This window comes from Lynx rufus, unplaced genomic scaffold (assembly GCF_022079265.1).
Source record: "Lynx rufus isolate CCGP_SWC_20201006 ecotype Redwood Valley unplaced genomic scaffold, mLynRuf1.p SCAF_5, whole genome shotgun sequence".
Lineage (NCBI taxonomy): Eukaryota > Metazoa > Chordata > Mammalia > Carnivora > Felidae > Lynx > Lynx rufus.
In genome coordinates, this window is record NW_025814867.1 from 8,141,350 (window position 1) to 8,154,138 (window position 12,789).

At 48.4% G+C, this 12,789-nt stretch overlaps 1 protein-coding gene across 2 annotated transcripts in view; it reads left to right on the plus strand.

The window, feature by feature from the left end:
- The first annotated feature begins 529 nt into the window (after window positions 1–529).
- Window positions 530–12,789, plus strand: part of ENTPD3 (ectonucleoside triphosphate diphosphohydrolase 3) — a 37,781-nt gene continuing 25,521 nt past the window's right edge. Inside the window, exons 1-3 of one of the 2 annotated variants that reach the window (XM_047099318.1) lie at window positions 530–578; window positions 1,526–1,577; window positions 7,053–7,180. In XM_047099318.1, coding sequence (XP_046955274.1) covers window positions 1,538–1,577; window positions 7,053–7,180 — 168 coding nt within the window. In that variant the 5' untranslated portion in view covers window positions 530–578; window positions 1,526–1,537. Of the gene's footprint in view, window positions 579–1,525; window positions 1,578–5,708; window positions 5,892–7,052; window positions 7,181–12,789 lie in introns of those variants that run through there. The other variant, XM_047099319.1, reaches the window with a different exon arrangement.

Below are 12,789 nucleotides of genomic sequence, written 5' to 3' on the forward strand. Positions count from 1 at the left end.
TTGCTGAGTAACCAGTGAGGGGGTCCTTGGGCAGGGTCACCCTAGTTCTTCTAAAATACATGCCAGGAAACGTCTCTGTATTACTTTCCTCTCCTGGCCCAAGTGACTCAGGGACCAGGGTGCCTGCTGGCCTCACGCTCAACACTACGGGTGTTTACCGGCTTCCGCTGCACGGAGAGATGGGGCACAGGGCTCACCTGTGCGCACCCGCGAGGAGCTTTCCGCGGCCCCACTCCCCCTCCACTTGGGCTTGGGGTGAGGGTGGAGGAAACCCAAAGAGAGGTCCAAGAGTTCTTGGCCTTGACGTTGATGGAAGAGGGAGTCGGGCAGTCGACACCCTCCTCACCTTCTCCAGGTAGCGCTGGAGGGGCGGGGACGGAGGGCACTGGAAGAAGCGTAGGGAAGGTGCTGGGCCTTGACCCCGCCGAGGGGGCGGCGCCGGGCCGCGGCGGCCCCGCCCCCGCCCCGCGCAGCCCCGCCTCCCCCGCCTCCCCCGCCGCCGCAGCGCCTCCCGCGAGCTGGCGGCCGGCGGCCACTGCGGCAGCGCAGCTCGCCCTCCGCCGAGCGTCCGCGCGCAGGTGAGGACCGGGGACCCCGCGCCCCCGCCGCCAAGGGAGGCGCTGGAAGCTTCGTGGCGCTGGGCGCTGGGAGGGAAGGAGGCGAAATCGGATTCCGCAGAGGCAGGGAGGGAGGGACCGAAGGACGCGCGCCCCAACCTTCGGGCGGCGGGGAGGGGTCCGTGCCAAGCGGGGAGAGGTGGCCGCGTCTTCCCCGAGCGCATCTGTGGGCCCGGAGATGCGCCGGCGCGCAGAGAGCCTGGCTGCGCGGAGACGCAGTCCCAGAGCGGGGCCTCCCAGATCCTGGGGCGCTGGATCCGGGGGGCCCTGGATCCCCTTGCGGCTGGTTCCAGCCGGCAGCTAAAAATAAACCTCCCGGGGCTTCCAGGGGCGACTCCAAGTTCACGGGTCGCCGACCCCCCCAGCAACCCGCCCTGCTGCTGTGAGTTGGAGAGCCCTGCCTCAGCCCTGTGAATGTTACCGGTAGGTGGAAGATTCGTTCTGCCCAGGGCGGTGTGCACAGGTGGAAAAATCTGCGGGAAGTGATTGACTTCTTCTCTGAAGATTTTCAGTTTAAAATTTGGGCAGACCCGTTCTTTTCCTCGCGTCCGCGGAGGGGACGCTAGAATTTCAGCCGAGCTTTGGGTCTGGGGCCGAAGATCTTAGGTGCATGTGTCCCCCGGAAGGTTTTGATTTGGAAGAAGTGAAGTGGGTTGGAAAGCGGGTTTTGCTTTGTGATGGGCTTTTCTGCTGGGACCAGTGAGATTCCTTTGCTAAAGGTAATCATAGCCTTTTTATCTGAAAAACAGGATTAAGAGGCAGCTGCGTGGCTTCCACATCATCCCCCTCCCGCCCCCCGGACAGATGTTCTTTAGTGGCGCCCCCAAATTGGGTTTGACGCTGCACGTTTGGGGAACTGAAGTCAGGGTCCACGGACACACTGTCATTCTGTGTTCTCTCACCTACAGTTGGGAGGAAAGATGTTCACTCTGCTGACCCGCCAACCCTGTGAGCAAGCAGGTTAGTATCTCCGAACAGGCAGCGAGTGTGATATTGACAAGGCACAATCCCCGCTTCAGCCCCCAGTGTTTTAACGCCTGTCTGTCCCCTGCCAGTGACTTTAAGGTCTTTGGTTCGAGCCTCAGTTGCTCGCCAGGCTTTCACCACCAGGCATGCCTCAGGTAGAAGTAAGGCTTTCCATCAAAGTTACACAAAACGAGGACTAACGTAACGTGCATGTTTTGCTTAAATGGTGTTTCCGGGTTGCGTAATCCACTAATTTGGCCCTTTGTGGTTTCCCTTACCAACCTGTGTGTGAAGGTTTGCCTCAGAGTATTGTTGATGTTGTGATGAGTTGCGAGGTCCTCAGGTCAGTCCTCTACTTCCACCCAAGTGTTGCTGCTGGCACAGCACCTACGGCACCCGGCGCTCCCCACCCCACCCCAGGTCAGCGTTGTTACCCCTGACACCAGAGGCACGTGTGCAGAACTCTCACACACCCGCTTCCAAGCTTGCCCTGCCTGCCTGCCTCTGGAGTATGTTTTGCGGTTGTTCGTGTAGAAGCCCAGAAGGGTCTGGCCTCTCTACTCTCAGGTAGACACCTTGTAATTACGGGGTTTGTTCACTCCTAATGACAGCACAGCTCTGGGCTGTATCCCCTAAATGAATGAGACCTGGTCTGGTCCATTTTGCTTTGTGATGCGCTTTTCTGCTGGGGCAAAGGTCTGCTTAAGGGTAATCATAGCTTTTTACCTGAAAACTGCTGAGGCGAAGGACTGGGGAGTCCAGTGTGGTCAGCCACTGCTCACATATCACCCCCCCCTCCCTGCCCTGGACAGATAATCCTTAGTTGTGTCCCGAGACTGGGCATTCTTGTCTTCCAAAAGGGTATGATTTTCGGATAGTAGAAGCAGTTTATACAAGTCTTTTTCTGTAGAAGGAAATTGTACCTAAAGAGCTAGTTTACTTTGATTTCCAGGTTTTCCCCCAAAATGCTTTGAAATTTTAACACATATACTGTAACACCACACATCAGGCTAACTTGTTACACTGTTTAATTTAGCAAATTAAAGTTCTCCCGTGTCTTGTTAGGGGGGCGGAAAGTGCCTTAAACCTGTAAAACTGACACTGACATGTGACATATTCTTTAAATGTTGATCAGACTCTTACGTCTGCGGATAAACCGGTTTCTGGCTAGTTCACGTACTTTTATCTGGAATCACAGAAAACTGATCTGGGACCCATTTAGAGGCTCTGAAGGTCAACCTCACGGTGGCTGGCCTCCCTCCAGTTGCTGTCACATACAATTCTGCAGTGAGTAACTTTAGGTATAAGTCGTTTTGCATACACGGGGCTAGTTCCGTGGCATAAATTCCCAGAAGTGGGATTGCAAGTCAGACGGCACACACCTTTGGAACTTTGATAAACATTGACAAACCACTCTCCATTGATGGTGTGCGGGTTTACACTCCCAGTGACAAGGTAGGAGAATTAGGGTGTTGGGTGGCCATCTTTAGTAAAAGGAAGTGTCTGTACCTCAGGGAAATCAGAATGGGCGAGAAGAGTTGGCTGTTCTGAGCTACAGAGACGCACCACGTGACTGGCCTTGCCAGCTACTCAGTACTGTGATATAATCGGATATTGAGACCGAACCTAATTCTATATAGTTTTATACACATGACCTTTTTTCTTTCCAGAAAAATGTCTCCTAGAAACAACGAAGAAGCAAAGCCTAGGTTATATGATCTAAAAGTAAATGTTCTAGAATAGGAACACACGTGGCTATAGAACACTTGAAATGTAGCTAGTGAGACAGAGGAACTGAGTTTTTAATTTTATTTTAATTCATCTACATTTATTTTTTTTAATGGTTATTTATTTTTGAGAGACAGAGAGAGACAGAGCACGGACAGGGGAGGGGCAGAGAGAGAGGGAGACACAGAATCCGAAGCAGCCTCCAGCTGTCAGCACAGATCTCCACACGAGGCTCGAACCCAGGAACCGTGAGATCATGACGTGAACCAAAGTTGGATGCTTAACCGACTGAGCCACCCAGGTGCCCCGATTAATTCATCTACGTTTAAATGCCCAGTTGGTGATGTTTACAGCAGCACTTTCAACAATAGCCAGATTACAGAAAGAGCCCAAATGTCTATCAACACATGGATGGATAAAGAAGATGTGGTTTATATATACAATGGAATACTGCTTGGCAATGAGAAAGAATGAAATCTGGCCATTTGCAACAACATGGATGCAACTGGAGGGTGTTATGCTAAGTGAAATAAGTCAGTTAGAGAACGACAGATACCATATATTTTCACTCGTGGGGAACTTGAGAAACTTAACAGAAGACCACGGGGGATGGGAAGGGGTAAAAATAGTTACAAACAGAGAGGGAGGGAGGCAAACCACAAAAGACTCTTAAATACAGAGAACAAACTGAGGGTTGTTGGGGGGTCAGGGAGAGGGGACAATGGGGGATGGGCATTGAGGACGGCACTTGTTGGGATGAGCACTGGGTGTTGTATGTAGCGATGAATCACGGGACTCTACCCCCAAAACCAAGAGCACACTGTATACACTGTATGTTAGCTAACTTGACAATGTTAAAAAAAAATTAAAATGAAATAAATAAATAAACAGAATGCCCAATTGATAAGAGACATATTGGGATTATCTGAATCCAGTGATCCTTCTGTGATGCTAGTGTTTATCATATTTCAGCCAATTGCGTATCACCATTTACATTTATGTCATAGTAGTTTTACCAAGACTATTATTTAGTGAATGTTTTTTTTAATTTTATTTTTTTTTAATTTACATCCAAATTGGTTAGCATATAGTGCAACAATGATTTCAGGAGTGGATTCCTTAATGTCCCTGACCCATTTAGCCCATCCCCCCTCCCACAACCCCTCCAGTAACCCCCTGTTTGTTCTCCATATTTAAGAGTCTCTTATGTTTTGTCCCCCTCCCTGTTTTTATATTATTTTTGCTTCCCTTCCCTTATGTTCATCTATGTTGTCTCTTAAAGTCCTCATATATGTGAAGTCATATGATATTTGTCTTTCTCTGACTAATTTCGCTTAGCATAATACGCTCTAGTTCCATCCACGTAGTTGCAAATGGCAAGATTTCATTCTGATCGCTGAGTAATACTCCATTGTATATATATGCCACATCTTCTTTATCTTTTCATCCATCGATGGACATTTGGGCTCTTTCCATCCTTTGGCTATTGTTGATAGTGCTGCTATCAACATGGGGGTGCATGTGTCCCTTTGAAACAGCACAGCTGTATCCCATGGATAAATGCCTAATAGTGCAATTGCTGGGTCGTAGGGTTGTTCTTTTTTTAATTTTTTGAGGAACCTCCATACTGGTTTCCAGAGTGGCTGCACCAGCTTGCATCCCCAAATCAATATTTTAACTGAATGCCTTTTTATGTTTAAAAAAATTAAGTATAATTTATATACAGTGAAATGGATAGATCTTAAGTTGTGCCCCTATATTGGGTACCCTTGTCTTCCAAAAGGGGATGTTTTTAGGACGGGACAATTTCTTTTTTTAATTTTTGTCATGTTTATTTATTTATTTTGAGAGAGAGAAAGAACATGAGCAGGGGAGAGGGAGAGAGAGAGAGAGGGGGGGGGAGAGAGAGAGAGAGAGAGAGAGAGAGAGAGAGAGAGAGAGAGAATCCCAAGCAGACTCCACATTGTCAGCACAGAGCCTGATGCAGGGTTCAAACCCATGAACCGTGAGATCATGACCTGAGCCAAAATCAAGAATCAAACCGATTGAGCCTCCCAGGCACCCCAGGATGGGGCAATTTATTGAAAAAAAAATTTTTTAAGGGAAATTATACCTAAGGAGTGGTTTACTTTATTTGTTTGTTTGTTTGTTTGTTTGTTTATTTATTTATTTATTTTCTGCCCTGGGGAATTCTGTCAGTCTTTTATTTTATTTTTCTTAAACTTTTTTTTTTAATTTCCCCCCAGAGGGGTTTGTTTGTTTGTTTGTTTGTTTATTTATTTATTTATTTATTTAATATAACTTATTGTCAAATTGGCTAACATACAGTGTGTAAAGTGTGGAGCTGGTTACTTTAATTTTCACATTTTCCTCAAAGGACTTTGAAAGTTTTGATGAATTTTGACAAAGGCACACACCTATATACTCCACAATTCTGTGAAGATATGGGGCATTTCTATTACCCCAGACAGTGCTCCTGTGTTCCTTCCCGGGAACCCCTGCCCCAGCCCTCTGGACTGTCACTGTTCTCATCCTAGTCACCTGCCTGTTTTAGAACTTCACGTGAATGGAATCATTTCGGTACGGAACAGTATTTGTTTCTTTCTTTAAAAAAAAAAAAAATCTGTTGCTACTGCATTTATGAAATTTCCGTTAGCCCCTGCTGGTTTCTTACGACCCAAGTAAATATGTGCTCAACATGATCTAGTTAAGTGGGGCGCCTGGTTGGCTCAGTTGGTTAAGCATCCAATTTCAGCTCAGGTTATGATCTCATGGTTTGTGGGTTCGAGCCCCGCGTCAGGCTCTGTGCTGGAGCTGGCTTTGGATTTTGTGTCTCCCCCCCCCCCCCCGCCCCTGCCCAGCTCACGATCTGCCTCAAAAACAAATAAAGCATTAAAAACATTTTTTAAGTGATCTAGTTAAGCAATATTAGTTAATCATCAGTCCATTATGGTAATCATGTACCTTTATACAATACAGATATAATTATCTTTATTCAGAGGCTATGTATTTAGATGAAGATGATTCATATGCTTCTTCTTTTTGTTTTGTTTTGTTTTGTTTTGTTTTGCTTTTAAATGAGTATAGTTTCCATGTTGTGATTAAACTACGGGTACCAGAGATGACATGACCCCTTTGGGAGTGAACGCGTGGGTCTAGTGATTCTTTGTTTGTGAATGTAGGGGAGACCCTATACCTTCCCTGCAGACACAGGAAAAATGGCTGAGGTTGACGTCTTACTGGAAACTCAAATATTTCAGAAATTCATACATGTTACTGTTTCCTTGACAGTATGTCACTGAGTACTGAGCCTGATAATCATTGACTATATCTGAAGCGTAGTATTCATTTCTCTTTGTCTGATGTTATTTTTAAATGAGATATTATACCACTGGCATTAATAGAAAACCCATATTTTTTCATCTACATTGAAGTAAATGTTATTGTAAAGCATCTCAGGGCTGACCGATAATATGCATAACATGTTTCGGGAGATACCAGGAAACTAAACCACGCACGCACACCTTCTCTGCAAATGGCGTTTTAGTTCCCTCTCTGGAGAAAAGATAAATGGGCTTTGGAGCCCAATCACTCCTCCGCCTTAAAAAGTCTCGGCCTTACTAAAGCCAGAGGAAGTGCTGTAGGCATGCAGTCGTGCACCCAGTCCTTGGATTCTACAAAGAAGGCCAGTGCCTTGTTCCTACTTTCCCCTCATGTGTCTTCTGGGTCTTTCCATTTTAGGCCTCAAGGCCCTCTCCCGAACCCCAGCCATCATCGCCTTGGTGGTCTTGATTTTGAGTGTTGTGGTGCTTGTGACCATCACACTCATCCAGTTTCACCAGAAAGAGGTCCTCCTTCCAGGACTGAAGGTAAGTGTGAAGGGATTGGCACTGAAGGGATGGGCTATGACATCAGGTATTCTAAGGCCATGAGTTAGAAAAAAACCCTTTACCCCATCTCCCGTGGGGGAAGACCCAAGGAAGAACCCAAGGATCCTTGACATAAGACCCAGGGGAGAAGCTCTGGACATACCAGCTTTGTGCTGTTTGACACTACAGATTGATAATGGTGACCCTTCTCCAAGGACCGTGTGGCCTTGCTTTGACTCCTGACTGTTGGAGCCCAAGCTAGACCTTGTAGCCAAGGATTCCAGAAGGCTGCCAGAGATCTAGCAGCTTGTACATTTCCCAAGACCACACAACCCTGACCATGAGTGAAGACAGGGAGACCCAGCCTCCTCTTCTGGCCTGACCTGGTAAACAAGACATCAATGACTTGAAAAGGTCCCCTTGAGCTGTATTTGTGCAACCTCTCTTGAGTCTAAAAGTGTGCCATGATCCCTCTGACTCTTCCCCTTGAAAAATTACTCAGGACCCGTGCTCAGTTTCAGAGGCTACTCTTAGCCCTTTTGATAAGTGCCCAAATGACCTCTCAAATGATGTCCGACAGTCTGAGAACCATATACATCACCCCAGCCTTGGATGTAAGGGTGATGGGAGGTGATCCTGTGCAAGACTGTCAGACGAAGGGGAAAAGAGTCCTTCAGTCATTTTGGGTAGAGGTTGGCAAAATTTTTCTGTAAAGAGCTAAGTACTACATATTTAGACTTTAAAGGTCATTATAGTCTCTGTCACGTATCTTTTTTTTGTTTGTTTGTCTCCTATGACTCTTTAAAAATGTACAAACCCTTCTTAGCTATAGGGCCATAGGAGCCAAGAAAACCAACCGTTATTTGAACCTCATTTAGCCTTTACCCTTGACCTCAAGAATCCTGTCTACATCTTCCTGCTCTTAGTGACTATTCAAAGGCTGTATTTGAAATAGAAGTTTTTTTAATTTTTATGAGATAAAAAAGAAACTAATATTGCCTCGGCTGTGTGGGTGAGTTAGACCCACCGTTCTGAGGCTGCTTTTCTGAAGGATTAAATTAAAACTCCTTTAGATGATGGCATTTGGTTCTTTTATAAGACATTTTACTTAAGAATCTCAGCCCCCCCCCCGACTCTAGGGGCGCCTGGGTGGCTCATTCGGTTAAGCACCCGACTCTTGATTTCAGCTCAGGTCATGATCTCTCGGTTCATGAGATCAAGCCCCGAGTTGGGCTCTGCGCTGACAGCATGAAGCCTGCTTGGGATTCTCTCTGCCTCTCCCCTGCTCATTCTCTCTCTCTCTCTCTCTCTCTCTCTCTCAAAATAAATAAACTTAAAAAAATCTCAGGCCCCCATGAATAACATGAAGAAAAAAAAAAAAAACCTCAGTGACGAGAGAAAAACAAATTATCTGGTTGTCTAAAGACAACAGCCAAGGCCAAGAGAAGCCATTTTCCCAACCTCGGGGCACGGTCTTCTTCTCTAAACTGCATAAAATCAGGATTGCAACCAGGAGTATCACCATCTCCTTATGCTTTGTAAACTTTTCAGCTTGGTGAGCACTTTTCCCTGAATTATCTCGTGTAACCCTTGCGGCAGCGATAGCAGGGGGACAAAGCAAGCATTGTCACCCCCACTTTGCAAGTGAGGAACCATGGGTCTGGCCAGTGGGTGGCAGGATGGGAACTAAAACCTTGTCCCTCCTGTTCCCAAGGCCAGGGCTTTCTTCACTACCTCCCTCCTCTCCCTGATCCTAAGTTCAGAATGAGGGACCCAGGAGGAGCTACTGACCTTGACTAGAGAACTTATCCTCCTTTGCACAGGAGGGATGGGTGGGGGAGGGTGGGCGCAGATGCAGGAAGGCTTGCTGAACGGGGGGATGGAAGTACCCCCCAATTGGGGGCAAGACTAATGCCACTCTTAAACCCCAGGAACCACTCTTACACCCCATATTTCAGAGGAACCAGCTCTAGCTGTATTCCAGGTTTATCTCTCTCCATGGCTCAAGGGAATGTGCCCACCCAGAGTCATGCGTCCCCTTCTAGAATGTGCTGTGGTGCCTGAGACTCCAGAAGCCAGGGTCTGTGTGGACCTCCTCCTGAGGACCGACCTCACCAGTGATCTGAGGGGTGGCAAAGGGGCAGCCATTTGCAGGAAGTGTAGACAGAGCGTGGATATGGGGTCGGAGCTGTCCCACCTTCTGTAGTCAGCATACAGGTGCGTGAGGCTCTTTGCTCTGTGGATTGGCCAGGGGTGTGGGGTGAGGACGGGTGGAAGTTTGGAGGGAGAGTAAAAGTCTTCATTTAAAAAATTTTCCCTCAGGCCCTGCAGAAGTTTGGGATGGGTTGGTTAAGGCAGTTGACAGCCGCTAGCTTTCACTTGTTTTAGGAGGTAAGAGGTAAGTCCTCTGTTCATACTGGAGGGGCGTGGAGGGATTAAAAGACTAGAAGAGTAAACTGAGTAGAGAAAAGTAGACCCCAGGGCAGTAAGGAGGCTACCATTGAAAGAGAGGAGCACATATGTCTCAGGCTCCTGGGTCAGGTGGGTTCCCCTGATCAAAGATGTGAGTAAAAGCAGACCATCTGGGAATGACCCGAGGAAACACAGGTAGGGGGTGGGAGGTGAGACTGGAGGGAAGGCAGCCCCTGGAGGGCCTGCCACCCAGCAGGTTACCACTGTGGGCAGTGGGGGCTCAGTCCTGGGGAGGACTCTCAGTCTGGGAGCCAGTGTAAAACTCATCCCCAGGTGAGTCCTCTACCAAAGGGCATCTGGAACACCTGCTTCACAGGTATCCCACTCAAGGACATACTTACACGACCAGCTTCCACTAGTCATTGGCGGAGTGGCTGCTCCCTGGGAGACACTAACCCCTCGTATTTCTGGCACGCTGCACGCTCAGGTGGGCTCGGCCACTAGAGAAAGCCTTTAGATGCGTGGAAAGCGCATGGTTGGACAGCACAGCGGTAAGGCCTGAGCAGTGTGGGCAGGGAACCCTCCATGACTATTCCACGTGGATATGATTACTCACGGGTGAGAACGGAGGAGCAGAAAGGGTGGATCGCTTCTCACAGTTGCACGCACTGGAAATAGCAGACGTGGGACCTAAGAAACAAAAGAGAACAGAAAACAGGGCCTCGAACGAGGGTTTAGAAGGACCAGAAGAACCACGCTCACCAATTAGCAGACAGTTCGTTCAAAGAGGGGATCTGTAATCTGCTCAGAATCGCGCTGCCAGGCCCCAGTCACAGTTGCAGGGGACAAGAAGTTGTATCACCTTGGAATGTTGACTCAGAGGACTCATTCTGCTTAGCTGGGTGGATTAAATGTGAGAAAAGACAGATGTTCTGAGCCGGGGGTACCGGGAGCAGAACGGCCACTTGAAAGAACATTCCACCTGCAGCCCTTCTCAGGTTGAGGACAAGCCTCTTGTGTTTGGCTCTTCGGTGTGTGCCAGGGGTGGGAAGGGCAGTTGTGGAAGTGAAGCTGAATGAATTCAAGGGCTTTTACGTTGTTATGTTTGTGTTTTCATAACCTTGAACGTTGTTTTGCCTCTGTGTAAAGATGACAGTTGGTTACGAGAGCCGGCTCCACAATGGCCTGTGGGGGGTGGGGGTGGGCTGGAATTTTCCTTAAGACCCTAATGAAAGGTCATGATAGCTGGCTATTACATGCAACCTTGGCTTACCTAACCCTGGTCTATCGGAGTTTAAGAGGAGAAGTATCAAAACTCAGTCAAGGGTCAACGCGTCCCCAGTGCCATTTTCGTTGTTGCTGGTCCAACCTGCTCCACCAGCCTGAAGAGTAAACATGGTGGCATCATTTCTATTTTTTACTCAGCCCCCCACCTGCTTCCTTCTCATGAAGTCCAATCTCTTCCTCTCGAGACTTCTCCCTCCCCAGCCCCAATCACAACTGTCTAGAAGCCCTGGAGTTTCTCAGTCCAGTATGATCAGTACCCCATTGCCACTGCCCCTTGCAGCCACAGGACATCAGTGTCCAGGAGGGGCCTACGTAGTCCCGCTCAGGTCACATGAGATCCCCGTATTGAGTCACACTCCCGTGCTTGGCCGTTATTCTCCAAAGCACAACCACGAGACCAGGCTGTGCTAAGACCATTCCTTTGTAGGGGCACCTGTGTGACTCAGTCGGTTAAGCGTCCAGACTCTTGATTTTGGCTCAGGTCACGATCTCATGCCGCGTGGGTGTGAGCCCCGCCTTGGGCTCTGTGCTGACAGTGCAGAATCCGCTTGGGATTCTCTCTCTCCCTCTCTCTCTGTCCTTCACCACTTGCATTCTCGGTCTGTCTCTCAAAAACAAGCAAACAAACAAAAAAACATTCCCTTGTAACCCTCATTGGTTATCAGTCATCAGCCGGGATCTCTGGTGCCTTGTGGCCCTCCCTGGTTACCCCTTAGAGAGCGAAAGTTGGATAATTAGTTTCTTCCTTTCCAGACAGATGTGGCTTCTTCATCACATTGGTCCACCTCCTCTGTATAGTCAGATCTGCATACTACTTAGCTACAAGCTTGCTTTTGAGGGACTTTTTGTCTGAACAAAGAAAGTCTGCTCTACGCACCAGGCATCTTTTTTTTTGAGAGACAGAGAGAGAGAGAGTGTGTGCATGTGAGTGGGAGAGGGGCAGAGAGTGGGGGGAGGGGGAAGAGGATCTGAAGCAGGCTCCGAGCTGACGGCAGAGAGTCCAATGCGGGGCCCGAACTCACAGACTGTGAGATCAGGACCTGGGCCAAAATTGGGTGCTCGACCGACTCGCTACCGAGGCACCCTAGGCACCTCATTACTAAACAGTCAACCCTGTTAGACCTGGTTTCCTTGGAATTCAGTGAAAGCATGGGGGCTGTGTGTAGAGGTCCGATGGCCAGTTAGAACCAAGCTCGGGCCCAAGTCTGTGACGGTGGGCAATGCTTTACCTCTGTGAGCCTCAGTTTTCCCATATGTCAAGTGGGAAGGATGACCACACCTGCCGTTGTAGATGCAACACTAAAGCACTTCGGGCAATGCCTGGCATATTAGAAGTGCTCCACAAATGTGTATTACTGCTAGGATCCGTCTTATTATGCCAAGAGGGATGATGATGGTGATGGCCATGGATGATGATGACAGTGCTAATAACAAATCTAAGAAAACTGTTCTTACGACTTTTGCTTTTGTTAGAAGCTCACACATCCCTTAAGTTTTGGATCATGGGGTTCTCACGGAAGACTGTTTCCTTTTGGTTAACCCACTGAGTGTGTCTTCAGTTCTACATTCAAGCCACGTTCCTTTCTGACACTGCGTTGGACAGGGGGTTACTCACTGCCCAGCTGAACTGAATGAAATCAGTCCCCATCCCACCCACTCCATCAAACCACATTGAGTTCCGCTGATTTAGGTAAGGGAGCTCTCAAAAAGACCAACTTTTCCACTTCGGAAAACGTCAGCGAACAGTGGTGGGGTGGATACCTGGTCCTCAGGAGTAGCCCCGGGCTCAGGGCTGGTCCCTGTCAGCACATCCGGCAGGTGCCCGAGGGGAGGGCCAGCTGCTCCCACCTTGGTGAAAATTGGATGCCAGCTGGGATGACGATGAACGTGAAAATGGCCCTTCTTCCTCC